At 40.6% G+C, this 22,308-nt stretch overlaps 3 protein-coding genes across 3 annotated transcripts in view; 2 read left to right on the top strand and 1 right to left on the bottom strand.

Annotated features, from left to right (window-relative positions):
* Window positions 1-5,864, bottom strand: part of cacna1aa (calcium channel, voltage-dependent, P/Q type, alpha 1A subunit, a) — an 81,166-nt gene extending 75,302 nt beyond the window's left edge. The window contains exon 1 of the mRNA XM_078269471.1: window positions 5,539-5,864. Within this exon, the coding sequence (XP_078125597.1) occupies window positions 5,539-5,864 (326 nt within the window). The remainder of the gene's footprint in view (window positions 1-5,538) is intronic.
* Window positions 5,865-14,696: 8,832 nt separating this feature from the next.
* alkbh7 (alkB homolog 7) lies at window positions 14,697-17,083 on the top strand. The gene is made up of 4 exons (XM_078269183.1): window positions 14,697-15,089; window positions 16,055-16,228; window positions 16,372-16,496; window positions 16,620-17,083. The coding sequence occupies exons 1-4, from the start codon at window positions 14,811-14,813 to the stop codon at window positions 16,738-16,740; spliced, it is 699 nt and encodes a 232-aa protein (XP_078125309.1). The 5' UTR covers window positions 14,697-14,810; the 3' UTR covers window positions 16,741-17,083.
* Window positions 17,084-17,403: 320 nt separating this feature from the next.
* On the top strand, window positions 17,404-22,308 carry LOC144529809 (GDP-L-fucose synthase-like). The gene is made up of 11 exons (XM_078269117.1): window positions 17,404-17,513; window positions 17,706-17,881; window positions 18,082-18,196; window positions 19,108-19,236; window positions 19,460-19,533; window positions 20,039-20,172; window positions 20,327-20,391; window positions 20,580-20,646; window positions 20,818-20,897; window positions 21,769-21,868; window positions 22,148-22,308. Exons 2-11 carry the CDS (start codon window positions 17,727-17,729, stop codon window positions 22,201-22,203), a joined length of 975 nt encoding a protein of 324 aa, XP_078125243.1. The 5' UTR covers window positions 17,404-17,513; window positions 17,706-17,726; the 3' UTR covers window positions 22,204-22,308.

Below are 22,308 nucleotides of genomic sequence, written 5' to 3'. Positions count from 1 at the left end.
GGTCATTTCTGAGCACACAAGGACAACAGCACAATCACAATTTTTATGTTATACACTTGAATACAGTATGGCCGGTGCAATAATTCTGGGGCATATAAGCTATGTCTTCTTCTAAGATGATTTGATATATATTTATGGTCCACTATCTGATAAACCAACGTTACACTGTGATTCAATATCAATCTATTTGGCTGTGATTTTGACTCAGTTCAGATTTAATAGGCTTGGAAGTTTTATTGGTAGTAGCCACATTTTAAAAAGAAACATACATTGTTTTATTTAGTTTTAGTAGTATAAAGGATAACATCTTAGCTAGTCTTCCAGGAGCAGGATTTTTTTAGTCAAATGTTAACTTACTGGGTTTTCAATAACAGTTTTTACCTCAGTTCCAGCTTCAGAGTAGTCCGTCTGAAGTTTGCCATTGTCAATAGTGGTGGGCAGATGTCCTTGCAAATAAAACCAGAGTTACTGCTTTTGACTGGGAGAAGAAATTAGCCTATGTTACATTGAACTAGCCCTAGATGCTAACGTTCACTGCTCGTTGACCCAAGATGATAACATTCACTGCTCGTTGACTGCTCTTGCCGAAAATCACTGCCAAAACGTCGCCTTGGTAAAATTCTCACGAGGTTTGTGATGCCACTGGCATAGTTTATGATATGTTAGATTGTATCTGAACACTATGCTCTGTGTGTATAGTTTAGTATGTTAATCAAACTCAGTGTGAAAGATAAATGATGGTATTAATTGTATTTAACATTTGCCTATTGTTGCAAATGACGAAATGGCACAGTAACAGCCCTGAACTCTGTAATGCTAATTTTAATTAAACAACCAAATATCTGCCTACTGTATCTAAATGTGGATATGAGAGAATAGTTATTTATATGGTACTCCCATGGGTCCAGAGTCAGTTCACAACTAAATAAAGCCGCAGGTCATAATTCTGCTGAATAGTGACTCCACTGAGACTCTGGTGTATCAAAAAGCTGTTTCAATCAGTGAAAAATAAGTCAGTTGACTCAACATGCATCTGGTTACACTTCTGTTGGCTGCAGGTTCTAATGAATGAATCACAGTCTTCCTCTATACTTTAATGAACTATACCACCAATATTGCTGAGCCCTTCATTATGTTATGCAATAAGATTTACACTAATGCTGACCATATTTTCTGTTGATTATTTGGATCTGAAAGTTCTAGAAAAAAAACAGTTTGAAAGGACATCAACTAATGAGACACTGAACACCATGTCCACAGTGGTGCAGTGGGGTTTGGAGATGACCTTATGATTGATGGTAATTGTCACCACACCACCTTCTGCAGATTGAGGACTACCTCAACTGTCTCAAGCTTAAAGGGTAACTACCGTTTTTTTTTCAACCTTTTCGACCTATTTTCGACCTATGTTTTTGTGTCTAAGTGACAGACAACAATCTTTGAAATTGGTCCAGTATTAAGCAAGATCGCTGCAGTTGGCAGTGGCGAAACAGGCTACAATGTAATAGGGCAATTGTCCAGCTTCTATTTACCTTCACGAAAGTGCTTGTTTTGCCACTGACAGGCTCAGATTAATATTCTAAGTGTCTGGCAACATTATGTAAAGGATTTCTAAGGAAGTCAACCTTTCTTTTGAAGAGTAAGATCCTTTTTTTTAAACATAAAACCATTCTAACCCATTCGAAATTGCATTTGCTAAACCCACCAGATTCCATGTAAATAAATAGTAATTTTAGCATCGTAAAATGCACTTTATTCAAAGTCGACAGAACCAAAATAAACTTATGAAACACCGTTTTGGGTCATCTTTCCACTTTTCCAACCATCATAACTCTAGTTTTGGTTGAAATAAACACATAGTTCACCGATTTACATGTGTTGGCATATATACATGCTAAAAGTATAGCTTTTTTAAATGGAGCCTGGTGGGTTTTGCGCTAGCGACTTCAGAACTGTTTCTGGTTAAACAGAAAGGTCTCAAAGAGGTTTTAAAGGTCTATCTCTGTAGGTATCCTTTCCATAATGTTGTCAGACACTTACAATATCAATCTGAGCCTGTCAGTCGCAAAAAGAGCACTTTTGTGAAGGTAAATACAAGCTGGACAATTGCCCTATTAACTTACGTTGTAGCTTGTTTTGCCTCTGCCGACTGCAGCGATCTTGCTTAATACTGCACCAATGTCAAAGATTGTTGTTCCCATCAGTCACTTAGACACAAAAACAGGAAAATAGGGGCCAGGTTGAAAAAAACGGTAAAAGAAACGGTAGTTACCCTTTAAGCACATTTGGTACCTCAGTAAGACCTAATCCATTCACAAAACAATTAATCATGAATCAGTCAGATATAACCAAACCCTTCACAAAAATGGGTGATTTAATACCTAATAATTAATGAGACCTTTACTGGAATTTTTTTCTAAAGATGCTGTGGGTTTAGTCTTTGAAATATCAATTAAAAGAGTTTATGAAAATCTCAGCATTTCATTATAAAATCCATTTTGTTTCTTCTAGTCTCCTCTTGGTTAGTTTTTCCACTTTAAGCCACAGCATAACATCATCTGTTTCTCAAACTTACTCCGGATTGCCCACAATAGACCAAGTTATACGAAGGATGGACAGTATAACGTGAACGTATTCCCTGGTGAGGGGAACAAAATGCTCTACTAGCTACACCTCACAATTTATTATAATCCAATAAACGATAACCCCACAAAGCACAGCTTCAGAAATTACTAATAAATTGAATCAACACCCTGACACAGTCTCAGCAAATATTGAACATTATAAGCTTCACAAAGGTAGAAGTTATTGCAGAGCTATTGTGTTGAGTTACATTAGATCATACTAGTGTTCACATTATTGTATCAAACACCCCCACATTGGTGTTGGGACTGTGTACTGTACTTGAAAGACCAGCAATAACCCAAATACAAACATTATTGCAAATTCAGAAAAAAATAGATGATATGAATCCTTCCTCAACAGCTGATTTCTAGACCATCAGAGACCAATCATAAAGTTCCAAGAAACCAACCTTACTAATGTCACAGAGCAGAGATGTTAAATATTATAAAACAAAATAAGCAACCTCATCTGTTGTGTACGGCTACAAGTTTACATAGCAATATCTGAGCAAGCACTCTTGGAAGTCTTCAAATTAACTAGTTCACAGTTCACAGTTCTACGCCTACAGTTATTTAAATATTAGATTAACCTAAGAATTGTACCAAGAACACCACATCTGAACCCATTCCTTTCACAGCACTGTGCTATACAAGATACTGCTTCTGTTTACAATTATTCTTCACACAAAGAATGTAGATACTACATTTCCATTTACGGTAGTTCAGCAATATTCTTTGGGCTTCCTGCCTTCACCAGACCCATCATCACAAGGCTATGGACATTTCCCATGCTGCCAAATATAATGATGAGGGAATGAAAAAAAATGTAATGAGATCAAATGATGATAATCATAGCAGACTACTTGTCGTAGGAAAGGCACAGGTGTTACTAATAACATAAACGTTCGCTCCGTTTTATTCATGTGTCGCAGTAAGCTATGACAGCGGGCCAGTGAGCCAGCCATGCACATTATCAGGACCTTGAAACTGAAACAGCTAAATGGAATTCAGCCATCATTCATATTATTATTTATACATTTGCTTTTCCTACTGTGACATGACCTCTTTAAAAAGAGGTCTATCACAACTTGCCACTCACAGGAAAGTCGTCTGAACTTTAACCTAACAAGGTCCAGCTTTAGCCACTTTAAAGATTATTTATTTCAAAGGCCAGTACAAGAAAAGAAAAAATATATAATTCTTGTGCATTCCCTACTGCCTTACATGTTGGATGCCCTGGATCAAATCACCATGAGACCCTCTGCCATTGGCCCCTTTTTTTCTTGGATGTATTCTTTCTCTGTTTTGTTATTAGAACAGTCAAGGTTGAAATCAGTGTAACAATTGTTTTTCTCTCAGCCGTCAGTTGGTTTTACATTTCTTCTTCTTTTCTATCAGTCCAGTATGTGAACTCTGTGGCTGGCATTTTTAATAAATTGGAAACACTATTAATGTTGCTTATAGGGAGGGAACACATCCTAATTACACAACGTTTCGTTTTAAAGTAAGAAATCTACCATTTGAAAACCTTGTACAAATGACTAGTTTCATTCAAAAGGAATGCACTACTTCAAGACTGCATGGAAATCTTAGAACGTCAGAGTTATTAAATAGTAAATTGTGTTTCGGAAAGGAAATATATGATTATACAACATCAGATTTTCTGCACACACTCGCCCTCTCTCACTAACATTTAGATGGTGAATAGACATGATTCAGAGGCACTATAAGTAGCTCCTGCATTTCACTAGAGCAGCCCAATTAGTGTGTGTAGTTATGTCACGGCTCAAGCATCAGCATGGATCAATACAATCATTACTCCAATTTCCCCTCTTGTCATTAACACTCACACTAAAACTTGCTTCCACATTTGTATGCATTCACACAGACATACACAAGTCCTGCAAATGAAAATACTGAAATCACTTGCTATTTCTCCCCTGAATGGTTCAATACGTGCTGGTTATCATGAAAGATGAAAATGCAGGGAATTGCTGGAATTTGAACACTGTCACACTCAGTGGCACACACACACACACACACACACACACACACACACACAGAGTTTGAAATTGTGCCACATTCATTCAGTGACACCTGCAGTTTGTGTGATTAAGAGTCGGCTCAAAATGTGGAAAAGATTTAAATACTGTGTCAATGCACAAGTTAATAGCCTAGTATACTCACACTTACCTGCTCTCTCTCTCTCTCTCTACACACACACACACACACACACACACACACACACACACACACACACACACACCTAGAAAGACACCTGCATCATGCTGATATGGGAGCTTGTGTATGCATCACTGCAAGGATACACACACACACATACAAATTGTAGCTGCTTATTTTCATCTCTCTCTAGGTCTCTCCCACCTTTCCTCCCTTCCCCCCTCTCTCTCCTGTTTCTCTAGCCGCGCTAGGCTACTGCACATGCTGACATCAGCAACCAGCAGCGCCCCCTTGACACCCCCCACCCCACCTCAACCACTACCACACACACACACACACACACACACACACACACACACACACACACACACACACACAACGTATATCAAGCAGGTCCCTCGCGACTGTGACATGAAATTACTAACAGTGATTGATGGTGATCAACAGCCTCATGAAAGGGTCCGCTGGTTCATGCCCCCCTTCTCTTAATTAACTATAAATTACATGTCGAGCATTTCCTCGGTGACCTCCTGTAGCTTACCTCACATGGACCTGCACTGATGCATGTGCTTGTTACACCTTTGTTATTATGACAACTTAAAGGCTTTAACTCATGGAATGAGAAAACATTTAAACCATCCAATCATCTGTATGCACATTAGGCCTACCTGATCCTCGGGCAAGGCCTACAGTAGCAGCTTTTACTCACTGTACTATGCCAGGTAAAGGATATGGCCATTCGGTGATCTTTTTGGCGTATTTTCTGACGAAGTTATCCTCACTGAAAATGAACAGCGAGCGGTTGACAGTGAAACAGTTCTGGCGCACGGGAATGGGGTTATAGAGGGCCATAGTCCGGGCTCTCTGCGCCATAGACTGCTTGTACATTCTCTGGGTCCCGGGCCCTCCGGGTGGACCGTGGCCATGCCCGTGGCCATGCCCGTGGCCGTGAACGTGTCCGTGGGGTCCTCCTTGCCTGCTACCACCGCGGCCGCCCGGGCCCCCACTGCCGGGCCCTCCGCCATACCTGGACTGTACCTCATCTCCGAACCGCGCCATTCTCTGACCACCGAAAGCCAATCTTCACGAAGCAGCGGAGAAGAAGACCAATGCTCAGCTGTGTAGCCACACAACATTACATCCCATCTGGATCAGAACGTCTCATATGCACAACGGGTTGTCTTGTAAGCTTACGCTGAACACCTGCACCCGGCGAGCAGTTCTATGCTGGTTTTAGCAGACGAGGACGCCCATGTAGGCTGCTGTCTCCTTCTGCGTCTCTGCCAACGGCCAATTGTGGGTGTGAGTAAATTAAATGTGTGGTCGGTTGGCTGACTGGTTGCACTGTAGGGTAGTGCTGTGGGGTGTCTCAGTGTTAGTCGGTTCTTATGTCCGTATAAAGCAGGATTCGCCCCCAACATGAAATCATGGGGAGACTATAGCGAGTTAACATGAATGTTTCATGTTCTCCATGGTTCATGCCTGTATCAGAGCGCACCACAGCCTCCTGCACCTTTGTGGACGATTTATTTCTTTACTCTCATGACAGCATGTAATGACAATCTAAACGACTCTAAATCACACAGGCCTCAATAAATCAGATTGTCGAAAATAAATCTGTGAAAATGGTTAACAGCCCATAGCTATGGCCGTCAGTGACGTTCATTTTGGAAACGGTCGCGGTTCCGAAGACTTAAAAGGCATTGACAAGGGAAAAAGCTACTGTTATTTATTTAATTTTGAAACATCCGCAATGTTTGGCACAGTGTGTGGGAATAATGGGGCTCCCGCCACCTTACAGTTGTTTTACCAGTGCGACCTAACAAGCCTTGAGACCAGGGAAATTGTGGCATTTGTTATGAATGCGTCTTATTTCAGAGTGCACAATCTCGAGTAGAAAGGAGAAAGAAAAATACCGTTTTCCTTTGAAATGTCGCTGTCATTGTTGTCAAGCGCTGAAGATGAAATAATTGTCTCAAACGAATTCTATAATATCCTCCCTCGCTGCAACCATCATCTTCTCTCCGTCACCTGCGCGGCCATCCAGAAGCTGAGAAAGGGACACACGGACGGCGTCGTCAAAAACAAGGGTATGACGGCCGCTTCTCTGCCGTCTTACACCCTCTCATGATCTTGGTTTGGATGTTCGAGGTGCAGCAGTGCCGAAAAAGTCCCTCACCATCCCCGCCCCGAAAAGTCTACCTTCGTCCGCACTGATAAGCCCAAATGTCCTGGCAGAGTGTCCTTTCTCTCTCTCTGATTGGAGTAGGGTAGAGCGTTCCTCACGGCCTCCTCTCTCTTCGTCCAGCGGCCCCAAGGGGAGGAGGAGGGGGGACAGAAGGACGGATGGATAGATGGATCGGTGATGAGTGGATGGAGACAAAAATGAAAGGGAGGGGACCGGCTCTTTCTTTGGAATTCAGGCCAGAGTATAAGCCTGTAAATTAAATAGCTCGCACCGCGCGCGAAATCGTTGTCTTTCAGTTTGTGTGAACAATGAGAGCCTGATCGGTTCTGCAGCTGCAGCACATGACGCACGCAGCTCGTCCAACTTCCAGACGTAGGCTATGTCACGGACGGAGGCATCGACTATCGCCTGTTTATTTTAAGGTGCTTCGGGCTATAGCCCTGCCCAGCTGAACTGGACCTCACAAGCAACCCAACTCCAAATCAATTTCAAATAATGCGTAAAGGAGCCTGTTGGCGCATAGAGGATGAGGTGACATCGGCAACTGTGTGACTGTGTTTCTAATTTCCTTCCACCTCTGTGTAAGTGTGTATTTCACAAAGACCTAATAAGTATGCTTATTATAGCCAGATGCGCGCCTATGTGTGGCGGAGAGGCGGGGTGTTGGCGGCATGCAGTTTGTGCAAAGATACAGCTGCAACCCAAGCTGACAATGACTGCGCGCACACGGGAGAAAGTGCGCGGCAAAGTGTGCGCGCGCGAGTCTGCGAGTGTTTGTTAGGGAAGGTGGAGGCTATTCTTAGCAACAGACATTTGGAAATTAATGGACGAAGAGCGCTCTCTCCTCCCTCCCTCCCTCCCTCCCCGAAACCGAGTCGAGGATCATCTTCCCTGGCTCCCTCTCCTCTTCTCCTCTCCTCGAGGCTTTTCTCATAGCTCCACCAAAACACAGGTGCCTGTTCAAGGTGCGCCGCATGATTTGCGCTAAAGTCAAGGCACAGCACATATTTTCAATTACATAACAGAAACAGAGACAACGTGGATAAAGCCAAGAGATAATACGAACTGCAGTATTTCTTCTTGTGATAACATTTCTATACATTATCTATGTTAAAACCTCATTTTTAAACACTCTTTAGTTTCAAACTGAAATCTCCAAGGTTGCAGTTTCAGTCTGAATACCGATTGTATTTCCATCTTTGATTGTACATGATGATTCGATTGCATTTTCTGGGTCATGTAAAGTGATGACAAAGAGAGGTCTCATGTTCAATGCATGCTATAAGTCACTCACAACTAGGCCTACAAGGTGAGCAAAGTACTGGTGCCACGTTATATTAAGCCCCGGAGAAGAGGAGAGGAAGGCTGTAGCCTACAACATCACAGGGAAACATTCTTTTAATCTATTATGTGACTAATTGATTGACTCTAGAAATAGCTGCATCTGTGAATGGGAAATACATATATAGCCTACATAGATTTAAGGTTGACCGGGAGAAGTAATTCACCTCTCCAAGAGATTGAATCAGAACACTGCACATGTGAACGTTAATCGATAACAGCACGACCTTAAACGTCTATCCGATATGTCAGAAAGGGATCGTTTTGCTTTGTGTCCACTTAAGCGAGGCTTCCGGCCGCGAGAGCGAGACTGACCCCACCACAAGGGCATGCAATAACACAAATCTTAATTCTTGATCAATTAATTCCAGATAATCAGAGAGAGAGAGAGAGAGAGAGAGAGAGAGAGAGAGAGAGAGAGAGTCACTGAAACAAGTGACATACTGCTGCTAACCTCACTGCCATCAAGTGAGGACCATGGACAGCACCACAAAATCAGCACTAATGTCCTCATGCCATGGACGTGTCACCACCACGGAGAGCGCCTCAACAAGCTCACATAGCACCAACGTTATGCTACAAGAACTATCAGTCCATGGATAGTAAAACACCATTTACAAAATAAAATAATGACCACAACAGCACAGCAGCTGGTATCAAAAACCTTACAAAAAAAAATTAACAGCATGAAAAAACTTAAAGAAAAGTAAATAAATAAGACAAATGTGGTCTGCAAAGAAATGTACAAGGTCTTGTATGTTTATATCATAATATGATGTCTTCTTCTTTTGCTAGTTTTTGGCTGGTTCCAGTTTAAATTATGCTGCACATGATGGGTCTGTTAAAATGCTAAGACTGCAGTTTTCTTACACAATCTCAAAGTCTATAAAACATCACCATAAGCTAAAATAAACTACTAACCGTGATTGATGATTCAGATGCAGTGAGCACCTATGAAATGTATATAATTTTGGCTTTAAAAAAAAGTGTCTTCCAATTTTATAGGCTGTTCTTTCTTTTCTATCCTGTGTATCTTTGTGTTCACAAATGTATGTGTTTACACTTGGGTGTGATGATCTGTGAAATTATCTATTGCCCTTCAGAGCTGCAGCCTTTGAGGAGCAGCAGCCTTCTGTCCAAACCTGTTATTCCACACAGCCAGCACAAGAAGCACTGAAGAGCAACAGCTCCCAGGCCACCCATGCATAAAACATTGTTACCTCACAAGAACACATACACTGTCTCTATAGAAGAGATAGACATACATGATCATCTCTTTGTAGTCATAGCATATTTGGCTGAGAAAAATAATGCAACATGATAGGCTCTACAGCAGTGTCTTTGTGAGTGATTGCTGTATGCCTTTGACAAGGACTGAAACCACACATTGTCTTTAAGATACTGTATGGGTATACAAATCCTCTTTACAATAAAATAAAATATGAAAATGTGCATGCTTGTCAATGGAATTTACAGTATGTAGACTAATAGCGTATTTAGCATATGTGATTAGCTTCAGGGATTGTTTTACATTTACGTTGGATGCTGAACTCGGCAAGGAAGCAGTAGCAATAACAACTGCGTCTTCGAAAATAAAGGTAATGATTCAGCACAACTAGATGGAGAAAGTAATTAAACTTCTGATGACTGTTTTCCGTTGTTTTGTTTTCTTTCTATGTCAGATGTTTAAATGGGTGTAGCTGTGAGGCTGGAGCTCTGAGGCGAGGGCCTAAAAAGGAGTGTCGTGACTCAATGATTCATAAGGCTGAATAATTCAATGGCTGGATGGATGTAGAGCACTCCGCCCCTGCTGAACCCGGTCCTCCACAGACCCAATGCAGACTTAAATGTAAACCTCTGCAAGACTGGTCCACATCATACACAGCTAATTGTGGTTTACCGCCATATATCAGTTAATGATATATTACAGTATGTGTCAAAAATACTATTTTGCAGTTGCCATAAAATACACCTTTATATAACCAGTAAAAAGTAAGGTAGGTGAAGATTCCAGTGTCCAACCATAGAAAATTAGGTCAGCTGCTGTATTTAGTTTAGTTCAACTAAACTGAAGCTTAGTCCAACTGTGTAACAGAATGGTTTCTGGCACTACATCAAAATGTATAGAAATTTTAAAGGATAATAGGATCATATTGTGAAAGAATAGAGCACATGCACATACAGTCATGTGAACAAATTAGGACACCCATGCTAAAGTTGACTAAAAAGAGGAATACAAAAATCATCTTTTGCAAATTGATCTTAATGCCTTAATTAAAAAAATGAGGAAAAATCCAATCTTTAAGGACACCAATTTTCTTAGTGAATGAATAATGTATCGTAAATAAATAAATGTTCTTCCTTAAAATACAGGAGGCATAAGTAAGTACACCCCTATGTTAAATTCCCATAGAGGCAGGCAGATTATTATTTTTAAAGGCCAGTTATTTCATGGATCCAGGATACTATGCATCCTGATAAAGTTCCCTTGGCCTTTGGAATTAAAATAGCTCCACATCATCACATCCCCTTCACCATACCTAGAGATTGGCATGGTTTTATTTCAGTTAGCCTAATAGCTGGTTTGATTTGCATTGAGAGATGATTTTATGGAAAGTACCCCATGCCAATCTGTAGGTATGGTGAAGGGTATGTGATGATGTGGGGGGTGGGGGGCTATTTTAATTCCAAAGGCCAAGGGAACTTTATCAGGATGCATAGTATCTTGGATCCATGAAATAACTGGCCTTTAAAAATAAAAATCTGCCTGCCTCTAAGGGAATTTAACATAGGGTTGTACTTACTTATGCCCCCTGTATTTTAAGGAAGAACATTTATTTATTTACGATACATTATTCATTCACAAAGAAAATTGGTGTCCTTAAAGGTTGGATTTTTCCTCTTTTTTTTAATTAAGGCATTAAGATCACTTTCCAAAAGATGATTTTTTATTCCTCTTTTTTGTCAACTTTAGTATGGGTGTCCTAATTTTTTCACATGACTGTATATCCCATACACATCGTGAAGAGCTGGCAGCCCAGATAGTTCATGACCATGGACGGCACCAGGCGAGGAGGATGCAGAGCATGTTGGACTATAGGACACACTGGTTGACAGGACAGACGCCCAGAGACAGGTATGCAGACTCACAGCTAGACAACATGGGAGATAAGGATTTTGTATTCCCCCCCTCCCACTGCTTTCTCCCTCTGTGTGTGTCCTAGGGTCCATCTCACTGTGTGAACTTAACTTAAGAAGAGAACTCTACTGACTTTGCATTCCTTTCCTATAACATTGTGTTACTCATGATGGATAGTTAAAAGTGACATCACTTGAGGCTATTTACCAGATTTCACGCAGCTCCGGAGCCACAAAAGGCTTTATACTATTTTTTTCACACATGCAGTAGTACTCCCTAAAGGCCCTGACACACCAACCCGATTATCGGCCGTCGGACAGCCTGGCAAGGTTGGTGACTCAAGTCTGTTCGGTGTGTTCCGTGCCATCGTCAGTCGGAGGAGCCGTCGGCATCCATTTTGGCCGATTTGACTTGCTGATTCAGCCAGTTGGCAGTCGGACTCAATGACCAATCTGATTGGTGGAGTGCTAGCCCCTGACTAGCAAATCAGTGCATCTTCCAAAAGAAAAAGCCTGAGAGCTGACAACGCCAGTATCTTCTTATTACTAGCCATCGTATTTTCTTCCGTTCAGCGAGTAATGACAACAGCGGTCCTTCTTGACTACTATCAACCCTCTCTGATGAAAACAATGATTGACGGCAGCGTGCTCTGTGTTTACCAGGTTTAGAGAGATGTTCCGTCATTTCCAGTTTTCATTTTTTGGGGCGAAAATAGAGATTAGTGCCGCCTGCTGTTATGGAGACATATTACGTCTCGCGCACGCGCAGAACGTACGCTCAGGTCGGCGTTGCTTTGGTGTGTTCTGAGGCACTTTTTTGAGAGACGGGAGCCGACTGATGAGTCCGACTGCCTTTTCTGCCGACGGTCGGCCGTTGGGTTGGAGTGTCAGAGCCTTAAGACCTGTAAACAGACTTTGATGTGTAAAATTGGTGGAGTTCCCCTTTAAGTTTATGTACCTCTATTACAACAGTGCTACCATAACAACCACTCGGTCCCACTTCATTTATTTTTCATGATTTTATGATGCATACAAATCTTTAGATTATCCTGTGACATTCTGAGTTCTTGGTGCTTATGCGCATTTACTGCAGACGGGTTTGTACATTCCAAACTGACCACTGCCAAGTGTTTTTCTGGTGATTTTCACTTTAATTGCATGATTCAACAGAAGGCATAATGATGCCTCCAAGACAAGCTGAACGATGAAAATGCAGTGAATCATAGAAGCTTTAAATGAGTGCACCAACTGGGAATGAGAATATGAACCCAAAACGCTCATCATGGCTGGATGAATGTAATGCTTGGGGCAGCAACATGGCATCCAACAATGAAATGGGCATCACATCAGTTATGTGTGTGTGTGTGTGTGTGTGTGTGTGTGTGTGTGTGTGTGTGTGTGTGTGTGTGTGTGTGTTGGAGGAGGGGTGGTGTGAGTTAGTTTTATTGTGGATGCTCACTGACCGAGACCAACAGGAGGCTCACAGTAGGCGCACTAATAATCCTTTTATATAGGCAGTGGATGTGTTTGGATGTGCAGCAGCCTGCAGAACAAAGCATAAGGCATTTTTAAACATATAGAAACATTAACCTACTCATAAGTAGGGTAATGCAGCTAGCTGGTTCTGCACAAGCAACATCTTCTTCCTCCATCTCGGGGTTCCCTGACAGTTACCCTTCTTAGATCTTATCTATCTGATACTGAATTTAAACATCAGTTGTAAGCGCCACAGATTTCCTGTGAGGGCAATTATGTCTCACTTTCCTTCTATATGGTTACAATATTTCACTAACAAAGGGTTCGCCTGGAAACAAAAGAGGAAGCGAGAGAGAGAGAGAGAGAGAGAGAGAGAGAGAGAGAGAGAGAGAGAGAGAGTGTAACCTGTCCTTATTGGTAAATAGGCCAGTGTTTTTTTTCTGGTCCCCACTTGAACTGCTCTCTTCTCTCTCTTCTCTCTCTCTTTCTTCATACTCCATTTCTTTTTCAACCCTTCAAATATTTCAAATAGGTTCCCCATCTCCCACATTTCACTATGTGGCCCAAAAAGTGAAATAAGGGACAGAGAAAGTAATGTATATTTTAAAATGTTTCATTTAATTTTATTCTGTATTTACTGTTTCCTATTTTTTTATTTCTTTAATAATGTCTGCATATTCTGTTCCTAGATCTGTTTAACCCAAATACACACATTTCCTTTTTAATTCAACTATCATTTATTTGTGTTTTTATGACGCAGGCTGTCACTCAAGTATGATAAATACTGAACTATTAGGTTATTATTAACTTAAGAAATAAGAGTTATAAACGTTATCAATCTGAGAAAAATCAAAGTGCTTGTAATCAACAAGCCCTGAAAAAAAATTTCAAAAAACCTTTGTGAGTGTTTTGTCCTTCTGTATTTACACACTTGGCAGTAGACACATTAGAAACTCCACTTCCTCTCTTAATGTTTGTCTTTGAAAGTTTTTACTAGATGTTGGCACAGGTGGAGTGGAACTGACCTGAGTGTATTTACAATCATGAGTCTCCACTGCCCTACGGTGGTCACAGCGAAGAACTGCAACATCTGCAGTCCCTCTTTTTCTTCGTGTTGCCACTCTGTGTTCACATCCTAAAGCTATGAGAGCAAGAAGGGTTGCACTTAGTAAGCTTCTTTTAAGGCTGATCACTTCATGAAGGCCTGAAAGAGTGCCCATACAGATAACATACAAACCACATATACTGATGCAAGCTGTTGTATGATTGGTGTATGATTAGTTATTGATGGTAATTAAAATCCATTCCAATGTCCATTGTTGTTTGCTTCTCTACCCTTCACAGGATCATTATCATATGATATTACCAACATGAGACAATTAGTAAGTCTGCATGTCTATATGAATGATCTATTTCTATTTCTTATCAAAGTTAACAAGTGTATACAAGGCACTTCGTTCAAAAACCAAACCATGCAAGTCATGTCAGAAATATATTCTATACCGAATATGTAGAATAATTATACATCCTCAATATAAAAGGTTATATCAGAGAAATGTGTAAGACTGTACTTCACCTTAGGTGACAATATATTTTAGGTATTTATTTCAAATATTTTCTATTCTCAAATTATATTTAGATTGGGAAACGCTTTCATTTCAAACGTTTTCATGTTCTACTCACCTTGGGCAGAGAAATCCCAGATGTGTTTTACTGCTGGAAGACTACACCCCCCACAATGCATTGCGTTTTCAACATGGCGTCTCACATTGCCGCTTGACTTCTGTCAACAAGACCAAAACACAGCTAAAGGTAAACAGGACAGCGTAGTGAGGTTGACTAATAATATTACAGGCAGGAGGATGAAACCGTTGTTGGAAGTATTAAAACGAATCCGCAAACCAGCGGTTTACACCAGTCACCAGCGACGTCTGAGCTCCTGTGCCAGCAGCGGCCTGTTAACGTTACCTATCCGAGATGAGGCTCTCATCGTCGGGTCAAGCCGGGAGCTTGTGCAGAGACTTGGCTCACAGGTGGAGGTGAAGACGGGCTTCATCACTGAGGAGGAGGAGGGGGTTTTTCTGGCAGAGCTGGAGCCAGGCCTGAAGAAGAAACGCTACGAATTCGACCATTGGGACGATGTAAGTTATGTTAAGAAGTACAGGGTTGATAGTTGAAACGGGTCTACAACAAGTTTCTCGCTTGTTAACAATGTGCATGTGACGTTGCAACGCACACCTGTGTTTACAGATTTTACGATTAATTAAGCCCAATTAGTACCCCGGCCAATATATGCTACTTATACGAGTTAAAGGACCACTTTCACTTTGTAGCTGGATCTCTATCCACAGATGGACCGTTTCTTACACCTGTCTTTAATATATATCATATAGGAAGTAGAGCTGGGCAATATATCAATATTATATCGATATCGTGATATGAGACTAGATATCGTCTCAGATTTTGGATATCGTAATATCGTAACATGGCATAAGTGTTGCCTTTTCCTGGTTTTAAAGGCTGCATTACAGTAAAGTGATGTCATTTTCTGAACTTACCAGACTGTTATAACCGTTCTGTTATTTGCCTTTACCAACTTAGTCATTATATCCACATATCTGATGATTATTTATCAAAAATCTCATTGTGTAAATATTTAGTGAAAGCACCAATAGTCAACACTACAATATCATTGCGGTATCAATATCGAGGTATTTGGTCAAAAATATCATGATATTTGATTATCTCCATATAGCCCAGCCCTAATAGGAAGGCATTTTCTGGCCAAATTTCACCTGTAGATGCAAGAACATCTTTGTATTGTCCTGTTTCTGGGTATAGTTTTTGGTCACGCAAATCCCTTAATAAAAATCCTGTTTCGAGAGTACTGGCTCATATAGGCAGAAATAATAAACATGTCATGTCAGAAAATCAGAAAATAAGCAATGCATTAGACTTACTCACTGTACAACCACAGGCTGTGGAATTATTTCTGAGCATCATTTCAATCATTTCTCAATTCACTTACTGCAAAGTTAGAGCACAAATGTATTTGAGATGACAGTGACACGTACATTTGTGCTGTGTTCACTTTCCCCACATTCAGGCTATTCACGGGTACAGAGAGACTGAGCGTGCGAAGTGGGGGGCAAAGTGTGAAGAGGTCTTGAGTCGTGTCCGATCAGTAGCGTTTCCTGAGGGTAGTCCGCTCCTCGGGCCTGTGCACATTCTAGATCTGGACAAGACTGGCTATATCAAGCCTCACATTGACAGTGTCAAGGTATGTTTTTTTTCTCCTTTTTTTTTCTGCATCCAATCACAAATGTTAGTTTCCAACATAGACAATATCCGATTCCTCAGCACTGTATACATTGGTAAGACCTGGGCTGTTATCCAAGGTGTGTTCTCTCCGTCTTTTTTAAGTTCTGTGGTAGCACTATTGCTGGGTTGAGTCTCCTGTCAGACAGTATCATGCGCTTGGTGAAGGAGGATGCCACCAACGAATGGCTGGACCTGCTGCTGCCCCGGCGCTCCCTCTACATACTGAGGTTCAGTATTTGCTGCACATATTTCATCATGAAGTGTGCTGTAGTTGTATCATACTCTGTAGGATACCCAGCATCTTACAGTGCAGTAATATGTTTCATCCTGTTCTCCTCACACCCATACAGGGACCAGGCCAGATTTAACTTCACTCACCAGATCCTGAAAGACGACGAGTCTGTGTTCAATGGACAGAGAGTGCCTCGGCTGCGTCGTATCTCTGTCATCTGTCGGAACCTTCCGATGTAAAACCCACTTCCACTCAGCTTGGATATGAACAGAAGTTTTTTTTTGGTTCATGTATTGGTATTATATACATAAATGGTGAAGTGTCCAGGCCATTATTCAGCAGTTGAGACACTCTCCATACTGTGCTATTGAGAAATATTTATCCGGTTGAATCGCACCGGAAAGTGAAGAGTACTAAATTTTGTACTAAAAATGTGTTGGTTCAACATTAAAAGGCAGGGAGGGTCCTTTTGATTCTGAATCGTGTTTTTGTGTATTATCATCACTTTGGTGTGTTCTTCTACTTCTGTATAATACAGAGACCCCTGTGAATAATTTCCAAATAAAATGAAAGAGAACTTGGCTTACTTCATCCTATTCTTTATAGGTAGACGGGAGCTCTTTTTCATTTTTCTTCCATGTGCCCAACATACAGTATCTCAAGCTGCAGGACAACTGGAATCTTTACTTTTGCTTTTTGCCCTAACCACATACATGCACATATAAATGTTTATAAAGTTAAGTCTGATATACATTATGACCAGTAGATGGTAGCATCTCATCTCCTACATGAATCAAAAAGCAGAGGCGTAAGAGGAGTCTCAAATTACCTCACACACTGAAACCCTGCTCATCACTCCAAAGAGAGGAGGAGGAACAAGCTGAACAAGTACAACGACATACTATACAAAGGATTGATGCCCTTATCAGCACCGACTGTCTACTGGTAGGCAACACAGGTTAGGCAAACACTCAAGGTATATCCACACTTTTTTCAGCCCTTTAACACAAAGGTAAGGACTTTTATGTTACTTGTATTTTTCAGCTTAGAGTCCTAATTTTTTGTCAATGTGATATCTAAATTTGTGTATTAATTTGGTTTACCTAGTTGTTGTTTTTAAAGAGCGAATACATGTAGCACATTTATGTTGATTAGATTTATTTGAATCATTAAACCTATTTTCTGTGTAATTGTTAACTCGAAGGAGCCAGCACAGCTATAGAAGATGGGGTCAGAGATCAAAGTAGGGCCAATGCGTGTCCTGGTGACTGGTGGATCTGGGTTGGTGGGCAAAGCCATTGAGCATGTGGTGCAGCAGGAAGGTGGGAAACTGGAGGGAGAAGAATGGATCTTCCTCTCTTCCAAGGATGCTGATCTTGTGTAAGTTGCTTTAATTGTACTCTTCTACCCAATTGTGTCTACAAAGAAATGTGTCTGTAATTGATGCGCTCCAACACAAACACTAGAGGACAAGAATTCAAACAGGCACCCTCAGGTTACAATGTCCTTTTTTTTCAAGCCTGTATATTTTTCCAATCTCTATCCAATTTTAAATAAATGTGGCATTACAACACAAACAGAGACGTTGTTCAGACCAGGGCTGTGTTCGAGAAGTATCGTCCCACTCATGTCATCCACCTGGCTGCAAAAGTTGGAGGACTCTATCTACACATGAAGGAGAATCTGCACTTTTTGGTGAGATAATGAATGATCCACCACAGCTGCAACATAAATCTATATTTTGACTCTATATACTGTAAAAGTGGGGTTAATGGACACATACAGTCATGTGAAAAAATTAGGACACCCATGCTAAAGTTGACTAAAAAGAGGAATACAAAAATCATCTTTTGGAAAGTGATCTTAATGCCTTAATTAAAAAAATGAGGAAAAATCCGACCTTTAAGGACACCAATTTTCTTAGTGAATGAATAATGTATCGTAAATAAATAAATGTTCTTCCTTAAAATACAGGAGGCATAAGTAAGTACACCCCTATGTTAAATAGATTTTTATTTTTAAAGGCCAGTTATTTCATGGATCCAGGATACTATGCATCCTGATAAAGTTCCCTTGGCCTTTGGAATTAAAATAGCCCCACATCATCACATACCCTTCACCATACCTACAGATTGACATGGGGTACTTTCCATAAAATCATCTCTCAATGCAAATCAAACCAGCTATTAGGCTAACTGAAATAAAACCATGCAAATCTCTAGGTATGGTGAAGGGGATGTGATGATGTGGAGCTATTTCAATTCCAAGGGAAGTATCCTGGATCCATGAAATAACTGGCCTTTAAAAATAAAAATCTGCCTGCCTCTATGGGAATTTAACATAGGGGTGTACTTACTTATGCCCCCTGTATTTTAAGGAAAAACATTTATTTATTTACGATACATTATTCATTCACTAAGAAAATTGGTGTCCTTAAAGATTGGATTTTTCCTCATTTTTTTAATTAAGGCATTAAGATCAATTTCCTAAAGATTTTTTCCTCTTTTTAGTCAACTTTAGCATGGGTGTCCTAATTTGTTCACATGACTGTATCTACATTGTCTTTAAACTGTAATGGCCAGTCTGACAGTCTGAAACCTTTACAGAGAGACAACCTCAAAATCAATGACAACGTCCTACAAACAGCCCACGAGATGGGTGTCACCAGGGTCGTGTCTTGCCTGTCCAGTTGCATCTTCCCTGACAAAACCACATACCCTATCGATGAGACCATGGTAAGCTTTTTTTTTTTATACATTTAGTCAGTGTGGGTCATCTGAACTTTTTAGCAACACACTACCTATATACATTTTTTGTTGTCGTTTCAAGCATAAATTCAGGGGGATTTGTGGGTTGTTAGGTGGACTTTCAATGCAGATCTTTTTTATTAAAAGTGGTATTGTCTTATTGTAAATAAAAATAAATTAAATATATTGATCTAATGCTCCACTCTCATAGATACACAACGGATCACCCCATAGCTCCAATTTTGGATACTCGCATGCTAAAAGGATGATTGATGTTCAGAACAGGTAACAGCTGTGCAGTGCAAACAGGGGTGTGGTGTAGACATACTATAAATATGACAAGACTTCATCCTCAACAAAGGGCTGTGGGGGTGGCACTCGATCAGGCAAATACTTTGTATTTGTCTTTTGTAGCTTTTATTTAACTTATGGCTGGGCCTTTATGCCAAAATACAATCCACTGCTCTGTTATTGTGAAAACATCTATAATTGAATGTAATACACCGAGCAAAGTGTTAAGTCAGCCAGTTAAGACCAGTTCAATTTGTGAATGTCACAAAGCACAATGGGCTCTAGGAGGGATAGAGTTTCTAGTTAAAGATGCCATGACATGAAAACTTTACCCGTGTTTACTGTTGAAAGTGGGAAGTTGAAAGAGAGAAACGTGTTGTGACACCTCCAAACATTTGAGCTACTGAGGGGGGAAAAACAAACATGAAAGCCTGCAGAAAAGTGTTCATCTGTGTTACAGTATGTCTGATCGTTACTCTGTTTGTGTTCGTGTTGACAGGGCATACTTTCAGCAGTATGGTCATCATTACACAGCGGTCATCCCGACCAATGTGTTTGGTCCCTATGACAACTTCAACATAGAAAATGGTCATGTGCTGTCGGCACTAATGAACAAGACATACAAGGCCAAAAGTGATTAACTCAGACATCTTGATACACACACACACACACACACACACACACACACACACACACACACACACATATATACTGCAACCAATGAATAACACATGCAAACACAGACAATACCCAGCTAATAGTCTACTTTCTCATGTCTCTCTCACAGAGGAAGGAACTGCTGTGAATGTCTGTGGCTCTGGAGCTCCTAGGAGACAGTTCATCTACTCTCTGGTATGAGTATCAATACATATTGCCCAAATATATTACTGTATAGGTATGCGCTTGTATGAAAATGTAATTGCATACTGTAACTATCTCTGCCAAATGCATATTCGACTGTATTAAGATAAAGTGAGCATGATAACATTCTTACATGTCAACTAAGAAAACCTAGTCCCATTGTCTTTGTTTACTTTCAGGATTTAGGTCGTCTAATCATTTGGGCCCTCAGAGAATATGAAGAAATTGACCCTATTATCCTCTCTGGTGAGTACAGTGCTGTGCTCACTTTTAGCAAGCATTATAATGCGCTTCGGGGTGTCTGTGATTGTGTTATATGCCAAAGAAAATGGGGAAAGTTATTGCTTCAAAACAGCGGTGTGGGACACAGTCACTGTATGCACAGTTCACTCATTCACTTTTTACTGTGGATTTCAGTGGGTGAAGAAGATGAAATCTCAATCAAAGAGGCCGTGGACTTGATTACAAAGGCTCTGGACTTCAAAGGCAAAGTACATGTATCCTTCCAACACTGCCTAGTTTATCGTATTAAGAAGTGTGTGCGTCTATGGTTTTACTTCTGGGATGCTTTTGTGCCGTGGAGATCAACAGTAAACTGTTAAACTTATTTCCTACTGTTAAAGGTGCTCTAAGCGATGTCAAGTGTTTTTTAGGCTACAACATTTTTTGTCCCATACAGCAAACATCTCCTCACTATCCTCTAGCTGCCTGTCCACTCAACACACTGTAAAAAAAACACGGTCTCTGGAGACAGCCCAGGCTCCACAGAAGTCAACAAAAACAAACTGCGCCAACCTGCACCACGAAACATAACAAACAGTGTTCCAGCCAATAACCGACAAGAAGGAGCTGGTTGAGTCATGAACTCGCATTGTGGAAGTTGCCTACGTGCTAACGCTGCTGCGGTGATGGCTCAACCAACTCCTCCTTGTCGATTTTAGGCTGGAACACTGTTATGTTTCGTGGTGCAGGTTTGTTTTTGTTGCCGTTTGTGGACCCTGAGATGTCTACAGAGACCGCGTTTTTTTTTTACAGTGTGTTGAGTGGACAGCAGCTAGAGGATGTGACGAAAAAATGTTTTAGCCTAAAAAATGTGTGAAATCACTTAGAGCACCTTTAAGAGATTCTTTACAATTAAGCTCCATAAGGAGTTACTGGCTTGAAATCAAACATGTAATTGGATATTGCCAAAATGATGAGGTTAAGTCTTTTTTTTTTAAGCAATTCATTTGTTGTTCTTGAGCAACCACTTTCAGGGAGGCTGTGCATTTTCAAATAAAATGTATTTTAATTAAAATGTTACTATGCTGCATGTAGCCAGTTAAGTACAGAAGCAAAATCCAGTCTCCCCTTGACCCCTAACATCAGTTTGACACCACCCTGTCAGATGGTCAGATGAAGAAGACAGCCAGCAATGCCAAACTAAGACGCTACCTTCCTGACTTCCCTTTCACACCTCTTAAAGAAGGTCAGAGTTCACTGTACTTTTTTTTAATCATTAAGAAGTTGAGTATTGTTGTTGCTTTAGTGCCATAGTCTCAACTATATGGTAGATAATTTAAAGCTTCCTATAAAATACTTAGTTTGATCTTATAGCACTGCGTACATGATAGCACAGAAGCAGAGTTGTTGTTTTTTTGTTGCCTTGGTGCAAGATTAGTCAAGATTAGTCTTTGAATGAATATTTTCATGCACCCTCAGCCTGGTGATGTTTTTTCCCTCCCCCTTTCTCTCTTCTTCTATCTAGCTATACAGATGACTTGCGACTGGTTCGTAGCCAACTATGACGTTGCCCGGACATGAAGTGACCAAACACTGAGCTGAAACACACTATTCTTTGGCTCTGGTGTCAAGCAAGTTGCAATATTGGTTTATACAGTGCCACATTAAACAATGCTTAACATATTA

The sequence above is a fragment of the Sander vitreus genome, chromosome 15 (genome assembly GCF_031162955.1).
Source record: "Sander vitreus isolate 19-12246 chromosome 15, sanVit1, whole genome shotgun sequence".
Lineage (NCBI taxonomy): Eukaryota > Metazoa > Chordata > Actinopteri > Perciformes > Percidae > Sander > Sander vitreus.
This window is presented reverse-complemented; position numbering and strand designations above follow the sequence as displayed.

Bases quoted from the DNA above. Each gene is read 5' to 3' on its own strand.
- alkbh7 (XM_078269183.1), top strand. From the start codon at position 14,811: ATGAAACCGTTGTTGGAAGTATTAAAACGAATCCGCAAACCAGCGGTT. The intron at 15,090-16,054 runs GTAAGTTATGTT...CCCCACATTCAG, and splicing joins AATTCGACCATTGGGACGAT to GCTATTCACGGGTACAGAGA. The intron at 16,497-16,619 runs GTTCAGTATTTG...ACACCCATACAG, and splicing joins CGCTCCCTCTACATACTGAG to GGACCAGGCCAGATTTAACT.
- LOC144529809 (XM_078269117.1), top strand. From the start codon at position 17,727: ATGGGGTCAGAGATCAAAGTAGGGCCAATGCGTGTCCTGGTGACTGGT. The intron at 18,197-19,107 runs GTGAGATAATGA...AAACCTTTACAG, and splicing joins AGGAGAATCTGCACTTTTTG to AGAGACAACCTCAAAATCAA. The intron at 19,237-19,459 runs GTAAGCTTTTTT...CCACTCTCATAG, and splicing joins ACCCTATCGATGAGACCATG to ATACACAACGGATCACCCCA.